The following is an 18,265-nucleotide window of genomic DNA, read 5'->3' as shown; positions in this document are numbered from 1 at the left end:
GACCTGTTTGACTTACTGAGATAGTTGCTGCATATTATATTGTGCCACACTCACACGTGCTTATCTTTCCAAACACAGTCACACATGTCGAAACAAACGTGCATTTCATACTTCTGGGTTCTGGCCACACAAACCCCCATGTGCACTTTTGCCCTTTAAAGCCGGAACCTTCATGTAACTTAGATAAGATAATAAAGGAAGCAGACGAGAGGGACGGGCCTCAGAGCGCAGCAGAACTGCAGCCTTTGTGGTCCTGAATCGTTCTCCTCATGCATGAGCTGAAATATGCCTTCTCTCTTTGTGAGCCATTGGTTTTTACAAAAGTTTACTCAGTAAACCTGATATGTCCGTACTGGATTTAGAATGAACAGGGACGTCTTATCAGGCAAGTTGGTGAGGAGCTGAGGTTCTTGCTTAAAAGAACAGTAAACAAAGTTTGTTGAAGATTGTAGAGAATGGAAAATGGAGACAGTTAAGGGCCTTTTGGCTGTGTTTACAGGATGTCTTCATGGATGGCAAAGGCCAGACCGAGGTGACCTGATGGAGTCGCCTTGAATGGTGGAACCAAGCCAGGCTGCGTCATATCAAAGTTTCTTTTTTGTATTCCATCCCCAAGGAATTGTATTGACAAGACATAACTACCGTATTTTCTGTACTATAAGGCGCACCAAAAAGCCTTAATTTTTTTTTTAAAAGCTGATGGTGCGCTTTATAATCCGGTGCGCCTTATATGTGGATCATATCATGTGTGGACTGCATAAATTATAGATTATGCATAAAAAAATCCAGTTCGAACTGACCTGGCCCGTGGGTATTAAAGCCTGACTCGGCCCAGCCCGATTAATTAACTTGATTTGCAGGCCCAACACTATTTTTTTTTTTGGGAGGACTCAGTGTGTGGCACCACACTCATGCTTGCCCTTTCAATTTCCCTGTCTTCCGTTTATTCTTAACTTCTCGCTGCTCCATATCGGAATAGCAGGTCAAAAATATGTAATGCATGCCGAGGGAAAATTAAAAAGACTCCGGCACCACGCGTTCACCTGCACTTGACTCTTCACTCATACAGTTTCATGTTTGTCATTTAAATTTCCTTTTCTTTCATTTTTTTCTAACTTCTTGCTGCTCCATATCGGAATAGCCGGTCAAAAATATGTAATGCATGCCGAGGAAAAAATTAAAAAGACGGAAGCGCCACACATTCACCTGCACTTGGCTCCTCACTCATACCGTTGCATGTTTATTGTTTATATTTCCCTGACATTAATTTATTCATAACTTCTTTGTGTTCCATATCGAAATAGCGAGTCAAAAATATATAATGCATGCCCAGGGGAAAATCAAAAGGATTGTGGCGCAGCGCGTTCACGAGTGCATGGCTTGATCTGGATCTATTCCAGGGGTGGGCAATTCCAAGCCTCGCGGGCCGGTGTCCTGCATGTTTTCCTGTTTTCTCTCCCAAACACACCTGATTCAAATGATTAGGATTGTTCTCAAGCTCCAGCAGAGCTTATTGATGAGCTAATGGTTTAAATCAGGTGTGTTAGGGGGAGAAAACTGGAAAACATGCAGGACACCGGCCCTCGAGGCCTGGAGTTCCGCAGAGCACAGAATAGATTCTATTCTGAATAGAATCTATTCTGTGCTCTGCGGCTCCTGTTTAGTTGTTGAATAGCAATTACCAATAACGCATTCTCTGTTTTGTCAGACTTTTTTAAATAACAAATATTCCTTAGTATAATATCAATACAGCGCTTATATTGTATGAATAAAGTTTATATTCTATAAATAAAGTTTGATGATTTTGCTGATTGTCTTTAATACATTCCCTTAAGTGAAGCACCATCTAGCGGTTGCATAACGCAACTCTATCTAGCGGATGCATAATGCAACCCCAGCCAGTACCATGATTTCAACTCTATGTGCGCCTTTTAATCTGGTGGTTAGCAGATAGCGCATTAGCTCGCGACCGTTGACATGCTTGTCTAACCTCGTGCTATATTACGCGGCATTCAAGTGGGTCTTGTTACTTTGTTGTAATTTATTTGCAGCAGCATGTAAATACTTCACTGGTTGAGAAATGTTGGAACGTTAAAGCTCTGTTCTCCTGTGAGTGCTTACAAAAACAATATACTGTTTATGAATATTACTGAATATTGAATACTTAGATGCATTTTAGTGCTTAATTCATACTTGCATTGGTCAGCCATGGGTCCAAAGATTGCCAGTGATGTTAGAGAGAGATGTAAGAAGATGAATTATATGGAAACGAAGCTGGACATATTCAGAAATACGAAGAAGGCTAAACTAGGCTAAGCTACCCTTACTATGGAATATGGCCGTAACGAGCTCTCACGGCACTTGAAGGGAAATAAATCCTTTCTATATATTTTATTTATGATGTCATTTAATTCTAAACATGTTTATTATATATAGGTACCACTCACTATACTATTTTGATACCAATTTTTAATATGTATATACAAAATTTATGTTTTTACCTGGGGTTTTACACGTATTTGCTATTTAACATAGGTTTGGATTGACCGCCATACAGCGAATTTGCGTTACGATCCCAATCGCGGAATCAGTGATTTCGTGCACTTCACTGCGCATTTGCATACCGCACTTAACTTTCACCCATGATAATTACAGAGCCAGAGCTGCACTTTTTCTTCCCATGAAAAGTGGCCCCAAGATGTGCCATGGCTTGAACAAAACAAAACAGGTGCGTTTATTACAGGGTCGAACATTTTCAGTCATCCTTAATTTGACAAGCGTGAAAAGAGCACATGAATGTTGCACAACTTGTGGCTCACAACCAGGCTAATCAAGAAGCAAAAGCGAATCACTCTCATGCTGGGTGGCGAGACAAAGTGCATGAACAACACAGTAGATTCCACTTGTCACGCAGATTCCAATGGCCGCTTATCGTCACAAGGGTAGCAGGCTTGCTGGTGCCTATCCTAGCTGGCTTCAGGCAGTAGGTGGGGGACACCCTGAACTGGTTGCCACCCCATTGCAGGGCACACAGAGACAAACAACCATTCACACACCCAAATTGTCTTATGGATCACTTAAATGTCGCACTTAAATTGTCCTTATGGATTCCATAAGGACAATTTAAGTTTGTCCAATACACCTGTCATGCATGTTTTTGGAGTGTGGGAGAAAGCCAGAGCATCCAAAGAGAACCAATGCAGGCTTGGGGAGAACATGAAAACTTTACATAGGATGGCCGGAGCATGGTGGATTTGAACTTGGCAGTAAGTACGTTTTGTTTCCCGTGAGGGTTGGACTCCGCCAAGGCTGCACCCTGTTCATTACTTTTATAGACAGAATTTTTCACCCTGTTCATTACTATTATAGACAGAATTTTTATGTGCAGCTGAAGTGTTGAGGGGATCTGGTTTGGGGTCTGAGCATTTCCTCTCTGCTTTTTGCAGATGATGTGCTGTTGGCTGCCTTGGGCCGTGACCTCCAACTCTCACTGGAGCGGTTCGCAGACAAGTGTGAAGCGGCTGTGATGAAGATCAGCACCTTCAAATCTGAGACCATGGTCCTTGGTCGGAAAACCCTAACCCTGGCCTTACTGGGTCTGGGATGAGGTTCTGCCCCAAGTGGAGGAGTTTAAGTATCTTGGGATCTTGTTCAAGAGTGAGGGTAGGATGGAATGGGAGATCGTCAGGCTAATCAGCGCAGCGTCTGCTGTGTGTGTGCTGCGCCGAAAGGCGAAGCTCTCGATTTACTAGTCGAACTATGTTCCGGCCCTCACCTATGGGCACGAGCTGTGGATTGTGACCCATGGAACAGACACAATACAACCAAAACTTTTAAAAAGTCAAATTTTTTTATATTTCCCTCAGGGTTTACATGTTTCCCACACGAATGAAAATTAACATTTTAGGTGCAGTCAGGAGAGACAACCTACCTTTGCTGCTAAAGTCATCTATCATGACAATCTCAGCCAAATATTTCCTGGGAGTCCTTTTGATGACACTGTGGATTGTTCTCATTAAGGTAGACCAGCCTTCATTATGGAAGACTATCACCACACTGGAGGTCAGCAGTCTCTCATCATAATGCCAGTACTTGCATCTGTAATAACAGCAAAAATTCCCTATGTTATTTGAATTTAATTGTTGGTTGCAGTTTTCTTTGTTCATAAATAAACACTCTATTATACAGAAATAACATGGAATGTTGCAATGTACAAGCAATGTACAAGCTTCAAAAAATCTGAAACTTTACAAAAAATTTACTAGTTGTGCACTTAAAATAACTACTTGATAAATTTTCTAATTACAGCGCCACCTAGTTACAGACGAAAATTTCATTTTTTAAACATTCATGTATTGTGCAAAGCCTGTAAAATTCAAAAAATCTGAAACTCGACAGAAAATCTACTAGTAATTGCTTTAAAATATCTGCATGGTTATTTTTCAAATTAATTATAGCGTCACCTATTTACAAACATAAATGTCATTTTTTTAAACTTTCATCTGTTGTGCTAAGTAAGAGTAAATGTACTGAAAATTTGTCCAAATAGCAAAGAGACTTGGAGAATAAAGGTATCCAAATTTTATGACTGATAAAGTGGGTGGTCTGTATAAAACCCCAAAGTTGGAGTTTGCTCAAATCAGCTAAACTTACTGTAATTGAGTCCAGATTATCCTAAAACGGCAGCCAGTTCCGACCTGTTTGAGCTAGGGCTACGAATTTTTTTATGCATATGTAAGACCTCAAAACCTACAAAAACATCATAGCGCGCCATGTGTTAGGGTGTACAGAACCAGAGTTATCAACAGTTAAATGTAGCATTTGGCCCGATTTTGTACATTTTTCGGTACCGAAACCCTTGACCTGATCAACTTTACATTTGGTAAACCTCATTGTCTAACATAGGGGCACACCTGGGCAAAATTTTGTGAAGATCGGCTAGCATATATGATGGGGGTGGGGCTTCAAATTACATGTTTCAGTCACATTTCCCTCACCATGAGCAACAAAAACCCTAACAACTCCGATGTCCAAGCTTAAAAAAATCAGACACTTTACAGAAAATTTACTAGTCATAGCTTTCAAATAATTGCAAGGTTATTTTTCAAATTTATTGTAGCGCCACCTAGTTACAGAAAACAATTTCACTTTTTAAACGTTCATGTATTGTGCTAAGCCCGTAAGAGTAAATAACCTGAAATTTTTTCTGAACAGCATCGAGACTTGGAGGAAAAGGGTTTCCAAATTTTACTACTTTGTGAAGAAGGGGGTGGTCTGTATGCCACCTCAAATTCTGAGTTTTCCCAAATCGGCAAAAGTTGCTGTAATTGAACCTAGATGATCCTAAAACTAGCAGCCTGTTCGGACCCGTTTGACCTAGAGCTATGATTTTTTTTATGCATATGTAATACTTCAAGACCAACAAAAACATAATGGAGCGCCATGTGTTAGGATGTACAGAACCAGAGTATCAACTGGGGAATGTGCCATTTGGCCCGTTTTTGTACATTTTTCAGTAACAAAACCCTTGACCCGATCAACCACATTGGGCATGGTCCAACATCTGACATAGTGGCACAACTGTGCAAAATTTCATCAAGCTCGGCTAACATATATGATGGGGGCGGAGCTTCTAAATATTTGTTTCAAATGTCCTTTGCCACCAGTGACAAAATCCTTAATATTTCAATTTTTGCACTGTGCTAATCCTGTTTGAGCAATTTAAATGAATATTGGCCAGAATAGCGTTGCGGCATGGAACATGAAGGTTCTCCAATTTTACAACTTTTCGCCAACGGGCAAAGCCAGAACGGACTCTCAAATTCGGATGTCTCGCCAATCCGAAAAAGTTTCTGTAGTTGGACCCAGATGGTATTATCTTTTCTAAATTTGATATAGTTGATTGGGGTCCAATGTAAAACACATCTACTAACCAGTTTTTTTGTCGTAATGGGGGCGCCACCGAGTGGAAGGAAAAAATGTCATTATAGTTGAAGGATTGCATCCAACCCAGTTGGTTCGGTATACAGCTACCAAAATTTAAATGCATATGCAGGACACTAAGACCTAAAAACCAATCGAATACAGCCATACGCTAGGATGTACAGAAAAAGTTACAGATTTTTGAATTTGCAATTTTTATGGCCTTTTGTAAGTCTTCCACTGCTGCCGCCTTCTCTCATGCTGTTGACCCCATGAACGTTCTCATTTTGGCCTAGACCATTATCAGACTTAGAGGCACAAATGGTCCACAAATAGTCACGATCCCTTTCAAAACATGAAGTCAATGTTTTCTTTGCTCACAGTGATAAAAACCTTTATAACTCAGCTGAACAAGCTTTAAAATATCTGAAAATTGACAGTATCATTGAGACTCATGGTCTTAATCTTCTACATGACACATTTCCAAATTACCAATCGGGACACCTGGTGGATGACAACAAAGTTAATTTTTAAACTTTCATGTTCTGTGCTATGCGGGTTTCAGTAAATTCACTGAAAATGAGTCAGGAGAATATTGAGATAGGTAACATGAAGTATCTCAAGTTTTTATCTCAAGTTTTCTCAAGTTTTTTTTCAAATTTTGGTGTGGACATTACTCCGCCTCAAAATCCGATGTCTGGCCAGACCGGTAAAACTTAATGTACTTGGACCAAGATGATCTTCCTTAAATTCCATTTCATGGGAGTACAATGCTAAACAAACTTTTTTTCCCTTGTTGTGCGGGCGCCACTCGGTGGCAGCAAAAAAAAAGAAAAACAATTACATATTTTATATGTACCTTGTCGAACCTGGCGAAGTAATATCACTGATTTTTTTTCTGACAGGCCTTCAGACACAGCTAAATTCCTCCACCAAATATTACGATGTTTTGATAATGGCCGTGGCCTATAGAGCAGTGCTCATTACGACGATTTATCGTAACAGTTAATGCTGATGTAGTTTGACCCAGATGATCTCATTTTGTCACGACTTCACACGTTGAATGAAAGTCATTTCCTACAGACATCAACAAACATATATTCCATCGCAGTGCGAGAATCACCCTGTGGCAGATAATAATATGTTACCGATTTTGTGATTCCAATTACTTAGTTGAGCCCGTTGAACAAAGGCTCAAGAAAATTTGACCTTTTCTAAAACATTGAAACTACGTCTCTTAACCCACGATAGTCGATCAGCGCAGGGCCAAATGGGGGCGGTCAAGTCGTCCTTCACCATCTAGCTAGCCCCCTCTCCGAGCCGGAAGAAGGGGGCAAGAAAAAGAAGAAAGCTGCAGACAGGCCCATTAACTAAATGCTTGCAAGTATAAAGGTGGTTTACTCGGGATTTAAAGATTTCTACTGAGGTGACTGCGCAAACTTCCATAGGTAGGGCATTCCATAGTATTGGGTGCGAATGGAAAAAGCCCTTGATCTCGCAGACTTGTTTTTAGCCCGCGGGGTCAAGAACAAACTGTGATTTTGTGACCAAAATTGTTGGGACGGAACATATGGTGATGCTAGGTCGACGAGATAGGAAGGAGCTAAACCGTGTAAAATTAAATTGTAATTGTAATTAAATTGTGTAAATTAAAGTAACTAGAGCTGCAAGCAGCTATAAAGGGCCCTCACAGACCTGTGCACGTTGAGGTATGAACAGGTCGGAGTATGAACAAGTAGGAGTATGAACGTGTTTGGTTATACGCATGTTGGGGTAAGTCAGTGTTTCTCAACTATATTTTGCCAGGCCCCCCCTAGAAAAGAGAAAACTTTTTGCGTCCCCTCCCCCAGTCGATATACTGACGATAAATAAGATTATTATTGATGAAAATTATTTAAGTATACCTACACATGTAACGTTTTTAACATAAACAACAGAAAAACGCAATATAAATCAACTTTCAACAACTGTTATTGTTATCGCGTTTATATGGGTTACAGCTTAGTCTAAAGCGGAAAAAAAAGCAAGTGCACCGAAGTGCCTGAAACTAAAAGAAAATGATGAAAATTATTACTTTATTGCAATTACATTCCACATGACAAAAACAAAGCCTTTTTCCTGGGATCATCCCCCCTGGCATCACCTCGCGGCCCCCCAGGAGGGCCCGCCCCACTATTTGAGAAGCACTGGGGGAAGTGAACATTAGAAGTCAGTGTCAGAAAATGTCCTAGTTTTATGACATTTGACCAACCGGCTCAACAAACTAAATAGAAATTCAAAAATTATGTTATTTTGTGCCACCCGGTGGTGTTAGCACTACGATGAAAAATGAGTTCGTATATGATTTAAGTCCAGGACTCTTTCATCAGATGTGTGAAATTTAGAGAAGGTGGGATTATGCAGCTTTTATTGTTATAGAGTTGTGTGATTTTGCACTGTCGTATAGGCCACGCCCATCATCGAAACATTGTAATATTTGTTGGAGGGTATTAGGCGTGTCCGATGGCTTTTCAGACAACATTTAATTAATATCACTTCAAGGGGCTCAGCAGAGTACATAAAAATGTTAAGGATTTGCTATATTTTTTGCTGCCACTAGACGGTGCTCGCACTACGATAAAAAATAGGCTTGTAGGTGTGTTTCCCATTGGACTCCCATTCCACATATGAAGTTTTGAAAAACTTCAGTTATCGAGGTCCAATTACAGCAACTAGTACCAATTTGGTGAGAAATCGGACTTTGAGCTGGCATAGAGGCCACGCCCTTTTATTGAAAACTCATAAAAGTTGAGAATCTTCATGTTCCAATGTCTCAAAGCTTTTCTCACCTATTTTCAGTTAATTTACTCAAACAGGCATTGAACAGTACATGAAAGTGTAAAAAGAGATTTTTGTCTGCCATTAAATGATTTCGAGGTTTATCACATAGCCGTATTAAGGGCACAACTGCAACGTTTCAGATGGTTTGAAAGTGTTACAGCTGTTATTAAGGTTTTTGTCACTATTGGCGAAGGAAATATTCAACATAATTTAAAGCTCTGCCCACATCTTACAAGTCATGGGATCTTAACAATTTTTGGGGAATTTGTGCCGCTTTGTCTGCTAATGGTCCATGCCAACGTAGAAGTTAATCGGGTGAACCGTTTAAGAGAAAAAGGCTCTAGTTTTAGACCAGCTAACATTTTTGTTTGCCACTAGCTGGCCTGATAAACAATTGAAGAAATTATTAAACACGTGTTGAGGGCTTGAGTCTTCATGTGCCTCTCAGTCAGATAAAACACCACAGCAAATTTGAAGTCGATTAAGTAAAGCGTTTAGGAGCAAAAAGGAGCAGTTTAGGACCTGCAAATGAGCAAAAACGGGCCAAAAGTGCACATTCAAAAATTCATAACTCTCTTTCAGTACATCTGAGCACATGGCTCGTGGTGACTTTTTTGTAGGGCTCGAGGTCCTACATAAGGCTACAAATTTTTGTAGTTCTAGGTCAAAAGGGCCGGGAGTGAGAGGCTATTTTCCACTCATAAGGCCATTTTGGGGCCAATTACAGCCACTTTTTTCGTTTTGGCGAGTCATCTGACTTTGAGGTGGCGTGCAGACTACGCCCATTATCGAAAAGTCGTAAAATTTTAAAACCTTAATATTCCATGTCTTAATGATATTCTGACCAAATTTCACTTGTTTTACTCAAACAGACTGAGCACAATACATGAAAGCGTAAAAAATGACATTTTAATCAACCACTAGGCGGCGCTAGTCGCTAGTAGTCTAAAACTTCAGCTGCAGCTAGAGCTGCAAGCAGCTATAACGGGCCCTCGCAGACATGAGCACGTTGAAGGATGAACAGTTCCGAGGTATGGACAAATTTGGGTATGAATGTTTTCGTGCATTTCCAGGCATACTGTAGAGGTCAATGTTCTAGAAAAGGTAACATTTTTATTCGCATTTGTCCAACGGGCTCAACTAAGTAATTGGAATCGCAAACTTGGTAATATATTTTCTGCCACGAGGTGATTCTAGCACTACGATGGAATATATGATGTCTTGATGACTTTCAATCAACGTGTGCGGTCGTGAAGATGCGATCATCTGGGACAAACTACATCAGCATTTACTGTTATGATAAATGGATGAGCACTGCTGAATAGGCCACGGCCATGATCAAAACATCGTAATATTTGATTGAAGAAATTAAGCGTTTGTGAAGGCCTGTCTGAAAAAACTTCAGTGATATTACTTTGACAGGCTCAACAAGGTACCGATACATGAACATGTAATTTTTTGCTGCCACCAGGTGGCGCCCGCACTACGAGGAAAAAAGTGTGTTTGGCATTGTACTCCCAAAATGAAATTTAGAGAAGATCATGTTGGTCCAATTACATTAAGTTTTACCGGTCTGGCTAGACATCGGACTTTGAGGCGGAGTAAAGGCCAGGCCTAAATTTGCAGTCATGAAACTTGAGATTCATAATGTTCGCTTTGTCTCAATATCCTCCTGACTAATTTTCTGTGAATTTGCTGAAAGCAGCAAAGCAGAGAACATGAGAGTGTAAAAACTGTCTCTTTTGTCTGGCACCAGGTGTCGCTATTGGTACCGTTAAATTGCTCAAACAGGATTAGCACAGTGCAAAAACTGAAATATTAAGGTTTTTAGCACTGGTGGCATAGGTAATATGATTCAAGTATTTTGAAGCCTCGCCCCCATTATATAGGTTAGACGATCTTGATGAAATTTTGCCCAATGGTGCCACTCTGTCAGGTAATGGAGCACCTCAAATGTGAAGTTGATTGGGTCAAGGGTTTTGGAATCGAAAAATGTACAAAATCGAGCCAAATGCTACATTCAACAATTGATAACTTTGGTTCTGTACATCCTAACATATGGCGCTCCTGATGTTTTTGTAGGTCTTGAGGTCTTACATATACATAAAAAAATTCGTAGCTCTAGGTCAAACGGGTCGGAACTGGCTCTTGTTTTATGATCACCTGGGCTCAACTACAGTAAATTTAGATGATTTGAGCAAACTCCGACTTTGAGGTTGCGTACAGACCACCCACTTTTTCACAAAGTCATAAAATTTGGATACCTTTAATCTCTTAAGTCTCGATGCTATTCGGACAGATTTTCAGTACATTTACACTTGACGGGCTTAGCACAACACATGAAAGTTTAAAAATTGACATTTGTCTGTGACTTGGTGGCGCTATCATTAAGTTGATATCAACTATGCAGGTATTTTAAAGCTATGATGAGTAAATTATCTGTAAAGTTTCAGATTTTTTTAAAGCTTGCACATTGGAGTTATTAGGGTTTTTGTTGCTCATGGCGAACGAAAATTGAGTTTGAAACACGTATTTTGAAGTCCCACCCCCATCATATATGTTGGCCGATCTTCACGAAATTTTTCCCAAGGGTTCCCCTATGTCAGATAGTGGGGCACGCTAAAATTGAAGATGATCGGGTCAAGGGTTTCGGTACCAAAAAATGTAGAATATCGGGCCAAATGCTACATTCAACAATTGCTAACTCTGGTTCTGTACATCCTAACACATGGCGCTCTATGATCTTCTTGTAGGTCTTGAGGTCTTACACATACATAAAAAATTGCGTAGCTCTAGGTCAAACGGGTCGGAACTGGCTGCCGTTCTATGATCACCTGGGCTCAATTAGAGTAAGTTTAGATGATATGAGCAAACTCCAACTTTGGGTTGGCATACAGACAACCCACTTTATCAAAAAGTCATAAAATTTGGATACCTTTATTGTCCAAGTCTCGATGCTGTTTGCACGAATTTTCAGTACATTTACTCTTATGGGCTTAGCACAACACATGAAAGTTTAAAAAAGGACATTTTTGTTTGTAAATAGGTGGCGCTAATAATTTTAAAAATAACCATGCAGATATTTTAAAGCATTTACTAGTAGATTTTCTGTAAAGTTTCAGATTTTTTCAAGCTTGCACATTGGAGTTGTTAGGGTTTTTGTTGCTCATGGCGAAGGAAATATGACTTTGGAACACGTATTTTGAAGCCCCACCCCCATCATATTTGTACGAAAAATGTAGAAAATTGGGCCAAATTCTACATTCAACAATTGATAACTCTGGTTCTGTACATCCTAACACATGGCGCTCTATAATGTTTTTGTAGCTCTTGAGGTCCTACATATGCATAAAAAATTTCGTAGCTCTAGGTCAAACGGGTCGGAAGGGGCTGCCGTTTTAAAGATCATATGGGCAAGTTTCGCTGATTTGGGAAAACTCTGACTTTGATTTGGCATACAGACCACCCCCTTTTTCACAAAGTCATAAAATTTGAAAACCCGTTTTCTCTAAGTCTCAATGCTATCTGGACAAATTTTCAGTTCATTTACTCATATGGGCTTTGCGCAATACATGAAAGTTTAAAAAATGACATTTTTACCTCTAACTAGGTGGCGCTGTAAATGGTTTTTAAAATTTATCATGCAGATATTTCAAGGACATAACTAGTGAATTTTCTGTAAAGTTTCAGATTTTTTAAAGCTTGCACATTGGAGTTATTAAAGTTTTTGTTGCTCATGGCGAAGGAAATTTGAAACGCATAATTTAAAGCCCCGCCCCCATCATATATGTTGGCCGATCTTCTTAAAATTTTGTTCAGATGTGGTCCTAAGGCTGATAATGAAGCATGTCAAATATAAAGTTGATGGGCTCAACCGTTTAGGAGCTATTAGGAAGAACTTGGTACCTGCAAACATCCAAAAACGGTCCAAAAAGGCACATAAAAAAATTCATATCTCTGGTTCTGTACATCCTAGCATATGGTGTTCTATAACTTTTTTGTAGGTCTTCAAGTCTTATATATGCCTTAAAAATGTCAAAGTTCTAGGTGAAACTGGCCGTTACCCAGGAGAAGTGTTTGACTCTAGGTGGCGCTAAAAATCAATTTTTTAGATTTTACGTATGAACACACCAAAATACCAAATTTTACAGCAGGCCTGATGAGTGTGCGAATTTTGGTGATTTTCGTGCATGTTTATGCCCTCAAAAATGCGATTAATTCGGGAGAATAATAATAATAATAATAATAATAAAACTCCGGAGAGGAACAATAGGGACCTCGCAGCGGTCGCTGCTCGGGCCCTAATAATCTGGGGAGGAACAATAGGGACCTCGCAGCGGTCGCTGCTATAATAATAATAATAATAATAATAATCTGGGGAGGAACAATAGGGACCTCGCAGTGGTCACTGCTCGGGCCCTAATAATAATAATAATCTGGGGAGGAACAATAGGGACCTCGCAGCGGTCGCTGCTCGGGCCCTAATAATAATCCGGAGAGGAACAATAGGGACCTCGCAGCGGTCGCTGCTCGGGCCCTAATAATAATAATCTGGGGAGGAACAATAGGGACCTCGCATTGGTCACCGCTCGGGCCCTAATAATAATAATCCGGAGAAAAACAAGAGGGCTCTCGCAGCGGTAGCTGCTCGGGCCCTAATAATAATAATTCCGGAGAAAAACAAGTGGGCTCTCGCAGCGGTAGCTGCTCGGGCCCTAATAATCCGGAGAAAAACAAGAGGGCTCTCGCAGCAGTAGCTGCTCGGGCCCTAACTAGAGCTGCAAGCAGCTATAACGGGCCCTAGCAGATGTGAGCACGTTGAAGGATGAATAGTTCGAGGTATGAACATGTTTGGGTTTGAATGTATTATGGCATATGCAAGTGAAAAGTAGACTACGGTCCACTTGGCTGGACTGTGGGAAGGTTCCTGCTCTGTGTTTTGCCTGCTGTCAAGACATCATTGCACTATACAGTGATCCCCCTACTTCGCGGTTAATGGGGGGTGTCAACCCCCCACGAAGTCTGAAACCCGCGAAGTAGGGTATCAGTTCCTCGATTTCTATGTACGCCCCAATAACTAAACAATCTTTTTTTTTTTTTTTTGCATTTTTTGTGTATTTTATTTCCTTTCTCCTATTGTTTAACATTACATTATACTTATTGACATTATTAGCATTATTGTATAGTCATTAAATAACTAATATTACTTAGTTTGTTGAGAATTTGTTCTCAGGACTGGTTATCTGCACCAAGACCCCGGGGTGAGAGAGTACGCAAGTGATCGCGTTGAACTTCACATTTATTTTGGCTCATGTATGGTGTATCATGTAGTATCTGTTGAATAATAAATCAACAACAATGTTAAAGTCAGTCAACTAACATATGAACACTTAATCTATGAATTTACTGTAATTTTTAGCCGACATTAGTGGGTTAGCAACAACTAACAACAACTACTAACTATAATGTGCAACTTCTACACAAACGAACACATAAACAGAAAACACTCATCGCTTCCTAAACACAGGCAGTAGCGTGCGTTATTACCATAAATGATAATAAACTATAAATATGAGTTTACGTTGTCATTCACTACGTCACCGTAACGAGCCGAATGATGCACAGAGAACGTAAAAAAGGAAACGGAAATGCAACGCGACCCGACAAATTAAAAGCATGCATTTCAAAATAAGATTAAAAAAACGTCACGAACTCTAACGCTTGAAGAATTCTTAACATAGTTATTAACTAATATTACTTAGTTATTTGATGAATACAGTACTGTATAATGTACTTTTTTTGCTTTTTTCAAATGTTTTCGATTTTTGTGCATTTTTTAAATTATTTTTTTTATTATTTTATTATTTTATTATTATTTTATTTTTTATTTTGAAATATTTTTAATTTTTCCTGGAAAAACCCGCTAAGTACTGAGACCGTGAAGTAGGAGGGATCACTGTATAGATTTACATTTTCAGTTATGGAATGTTGAGGTATTGGATTGGGACACTGTCCATCCCTAACTCTTCTATTTTGTCAAAGACTCCAGATAACCAAAGGATCACTGATTGATGAACGTACTATTGTCATTAACATAAGTACTACTGTTAGGATAAATAGAAGTCTATAAGTTATTCTGCAAGTGGGTCATTCCATGCCAACTCACCCAGTGGGTTTATACAAGCCGATTATGATCTTAATGAAACTTGAATACATGTTTATAGTGGTTACACAACACTAAATCTAAACCTTAAAGTCTATCAGAAAGCAGATTTGGTACATTCAGCAGAGGGTTGCCTTCCGCTGAACCCTGCAGGAACTACTGAGTCAATCTTCACAAATTAGGAATTGCTGGATAAGGATTTCTAGAAACACTCCAAATGTGCATTTAGAACGTACGTAGGCACATACAGCATCTTAGTGACTTCTTTCTCCCTAGGCACTTAATTAAGCTTCTTTGAGGGAAGCCCCAGGCATTTCCAGGCCAGACGAGAAACAGATTCTCTCTCGTGACCTGGTTCTGGGCCTCCTCCGAGTAGACAAGCCTGGAACACCTCAAGTGAGGGAGTTGGAGTTGCATCTGCATGATGGCTTTTATGTGTGTCTTTTCTAACAATTACTGTGGACCGTACAAGTTCCAAATGCACACACTGAACCAGCGTTTATGGAATTATACCTGTATAGTGGTCGTAAAACACAAAAAAAGTGGAGACTCAAAATAACAATTAACCTTATAATCATCAACATTAAAAATTATGCCTTTATAAGTTATCCCATTGAGTTGTATATATTGATTGAAAAGAATTTCCAAGCCCACCCATCCACTCATAGTATATGTAATGAAACGTAGTACTTACTCTTCATGACGTATGTCTCTGATGGTCCTGTCCAGTGATATCATGTCACTAGCAACCATGTTGAAGCCAAACTCTTTGATAGATGCATGAATGGTTTCCTTGTATTCTGGGCCCAGAACAAATGGTTGAGCTCCTTCTCCTGGGCCAGCTGGAACCCCTGGGGGCTCAGATTCTATGGGTTCAAAGTTTCCAAGAACACCTTTTTTGAGGATGGGGGCATTGTAGTTATGAAGGTTTGGTTTGAACGTTGCATACTGTTGCTCATTGGACTGCTTCTGAATGGGCAGCTGCTTTGGGGTTTGCAAGTGATTGCCCCCTCCTGGAGATGAAACCAAAAAACAAAATGTGTCAGGAAAAAAGTCAACAATTATTACAAAAAGTAAAATCAATCAGCAGTGCATCATTTAGGGATGGGCAATATCGAACTGACAATATTTCTTTTTAGGAAATAATGTTTTTGCACATACAAGATCACAGTTTAAAAGCCGCAACACGAAAACCAGAACAAACATTAATGTCACTTGCCATTTTTTCTCATGTGGTTTACTGTTCATTAATAAACCATGCGTGGCATTTAAATATGGTAATTATTTATCGGTTTTATGATATATTTTGGTATCATTACTCATTTTTTTACAAATTAATACAATAAGAAAATGGTCTTCTTTTGTCTTGATTTTTTTTCGCTAGGGGTCCAATTTCCTTACAAATTAGCATGTGAATTTTAAAGATCAAAAAACTTTCTGGATTTCATTTGGGATATATACAGTGGACCCCCAGGTTAAAGCGTCCCTGGCTTACGTTTTTTTCATGTTGCGATGTGGAATACTGAGTTTATCCGTCCCCTCTTTATGGTATTTAACAAAAACAACTGTCATGACCCTAGGGGGTTGGCTGTATTTGTGTCGTTTTGTCTCCATCCGCAGCCGTTTTTAGGTAATTGCACTTATTTTTTGTTGCCGTCAAATTTTCTGTTGCCGTCAAACTGCCTTCCTGCAACGCGGCACTACAATGCTGGTCTGATATTGGTCAGCGTCTCCTCACGAAGATGCTGGTCTGCTATTGCTCGGCCTCACTCATTTCAAAATGGCGGAATGGTAAATCTTTGTTCTATCGTGAGTGGTTGCACAACCGTATTTATCGTGCATTTTAATGCTTAATTCAAACTTAAATGGGTTAGCAATGGGTCCCAAGATTGATAGTGATGTTAAAGAGAGAAGTAAGAAGATGAGTTATATGGAAACAAAGCTGGACATACTCAAGAATTAAGATGTTAGCCTAGCCTCGGCTCCCCTTACTAGGGAATATGGGCATAACTAGCACCACTCAAAGGTAGATAAATCCTTTCTATATTTTTTATTTATGATGTTTTCTGATTGTATACAAGTATATTATATATACCATATTTTCCGCACTATAAGGCACACACAAAAGCCTGATTTTTTTTAAAAAGCTAACGGTGCGCCTTATAATCCGGTGTGCCTTATATATGGATCATATCATGTGCTGACTGCATAAACTATAGTTTATGTCTAAAAATCCAGTTCAAACCGACCTGGCCTGAGGGTATTAAAGCCGACTAGGCCCAGCGCGATTCATTAACTTGATTTGCTGACCCAACCCGATTTTTTTTTTGAGGACTTAAGAATGTGTGGCACCACACTCATGTTTGTCGTTTAAATTTCCCTGACTTTCATTTTTTATTAACTTCTTTGTGCTCCATATCGAAATAGCAGATCAAAAAAAATATCATGCATGCCGAAGAAAAAATTTTAAAAAGACGGCGGGACCAGGCCTTCACCTGCGCTTGGCTCCTCACTCAAACCGTTGCATGTTTTTCGTTTAAATATCCCTGACTTTCGTTTATTCATAACTTTTTTGTGCTACATATCAAAATAGCGCTTCAAATATATAAAATATAATATAATAAATATAATAATAAATATAACGCATGCCGAGAAAAAAAAGAATTGCGGCACAGCACGTTCATGAGTGCATGGCTTGATCTGGATCTATTCTGCGCTCTGTGGCTCCTGTTTAGTCGTTAAATAGCAATTACTAATAACGCATTCTCTGTTTTATCTGATTTTTTTTTATCACAAATACTGTATTTCTTAGTATATCAGCCATACAACGCTTATACGTATATACTTATATGATTATACGCTTATATATATGAATGCAGTTCATATTCTATTAATAAAGTTTGATGACTTTGCTGATTGTTTTTAATACATTCCCTTTAGTGAAGCATCATTTAGTGCAGGGGTGTCCAACCTTTTTTCAAAGGGGGCCAGATTTGGTGTGTTAAAAATGTAGGGGGGGGTCAACCTTGGCGGGCATTCTTTACATATAACAGCAATTAATTTAGATACATTTCAACGGGCCGTTCTGTGTTTAAAATTTGCATTTTTATTTTCATTTCAGCTATCTTAAGCATGTGTTTTGATTAATTTGAAACATGCATATAAACATTGAATAGACATTAAATATTGACATTGAATAGTCACTTTTTTTTAACACTAACGTTTTTGTAACAGTTGAACAGAACCCTAACCCTTGGGTGCAAATTACGTTTGAAACAAAAAAAATCTCACCACGTCAGTTGAATATTTATAGAATTTTTAAACACAATAACAGAGAAATGAACAAGTAATAGTCATATC

At 39.3% G+C, this 18,265-nt stretch overlaps 1 protein-coding gene across 6 annotated transcripts in view; it reads right to left on the bottom strand.

Moving 5' to 3' along the window:
- Window positions 1-18,265, bottom strand: part of galnt7 (UDP-N-acetyl-alpha-D-galactosamine: polypeptide N-acetylgalactosaminyltransferase 7) — a 158,314-nt gene that overhangs the window by 124,721 nt on the left and 15,328 nt on the right. For all 6 annotated transcript variants that reach the window (XM_088419826.1, XM_088419825.1, XM_088419827.1 and 3 more), the window contains exons 3-4: window positions 15,600-15,918; window positions 3,932-4,098 (exon numbers count right to left, since the gene is read on the bottom strand). In XM_088419826.1, coding sequence (XP_088275952.1) covers window positions 3,932-4,098; window positions 15,600-15,918 — 486 coding nt within the window. The remainder of the gene's footprint in view (window positions 1-3,931; window positions 4,099-15,599; window positions 15,919-18,265) is intronic.

This window comes from Hippichthys cyanospilos, chromosome 7, assembly GCF_059441005.1.
Source record: "Hippichthys cyanospilos isolate Australia breed blue-spotted pipefish chromosome 7, RoL_Hcya_1.0, whole genome shotgun sequence".
Taxonomy (NCBI): Eukaryota; Metazoa; Chordata; class Actinopteri; order Syngnathiformes; family Syngnathidae; genus Hippichthys; species Hippichthys cyanospilos.
The sequence above is the reverse complement of the archived record's forward strand: the minus strand, read 5'-3'. Positions and strand labels throughout refer to the sequence as shown.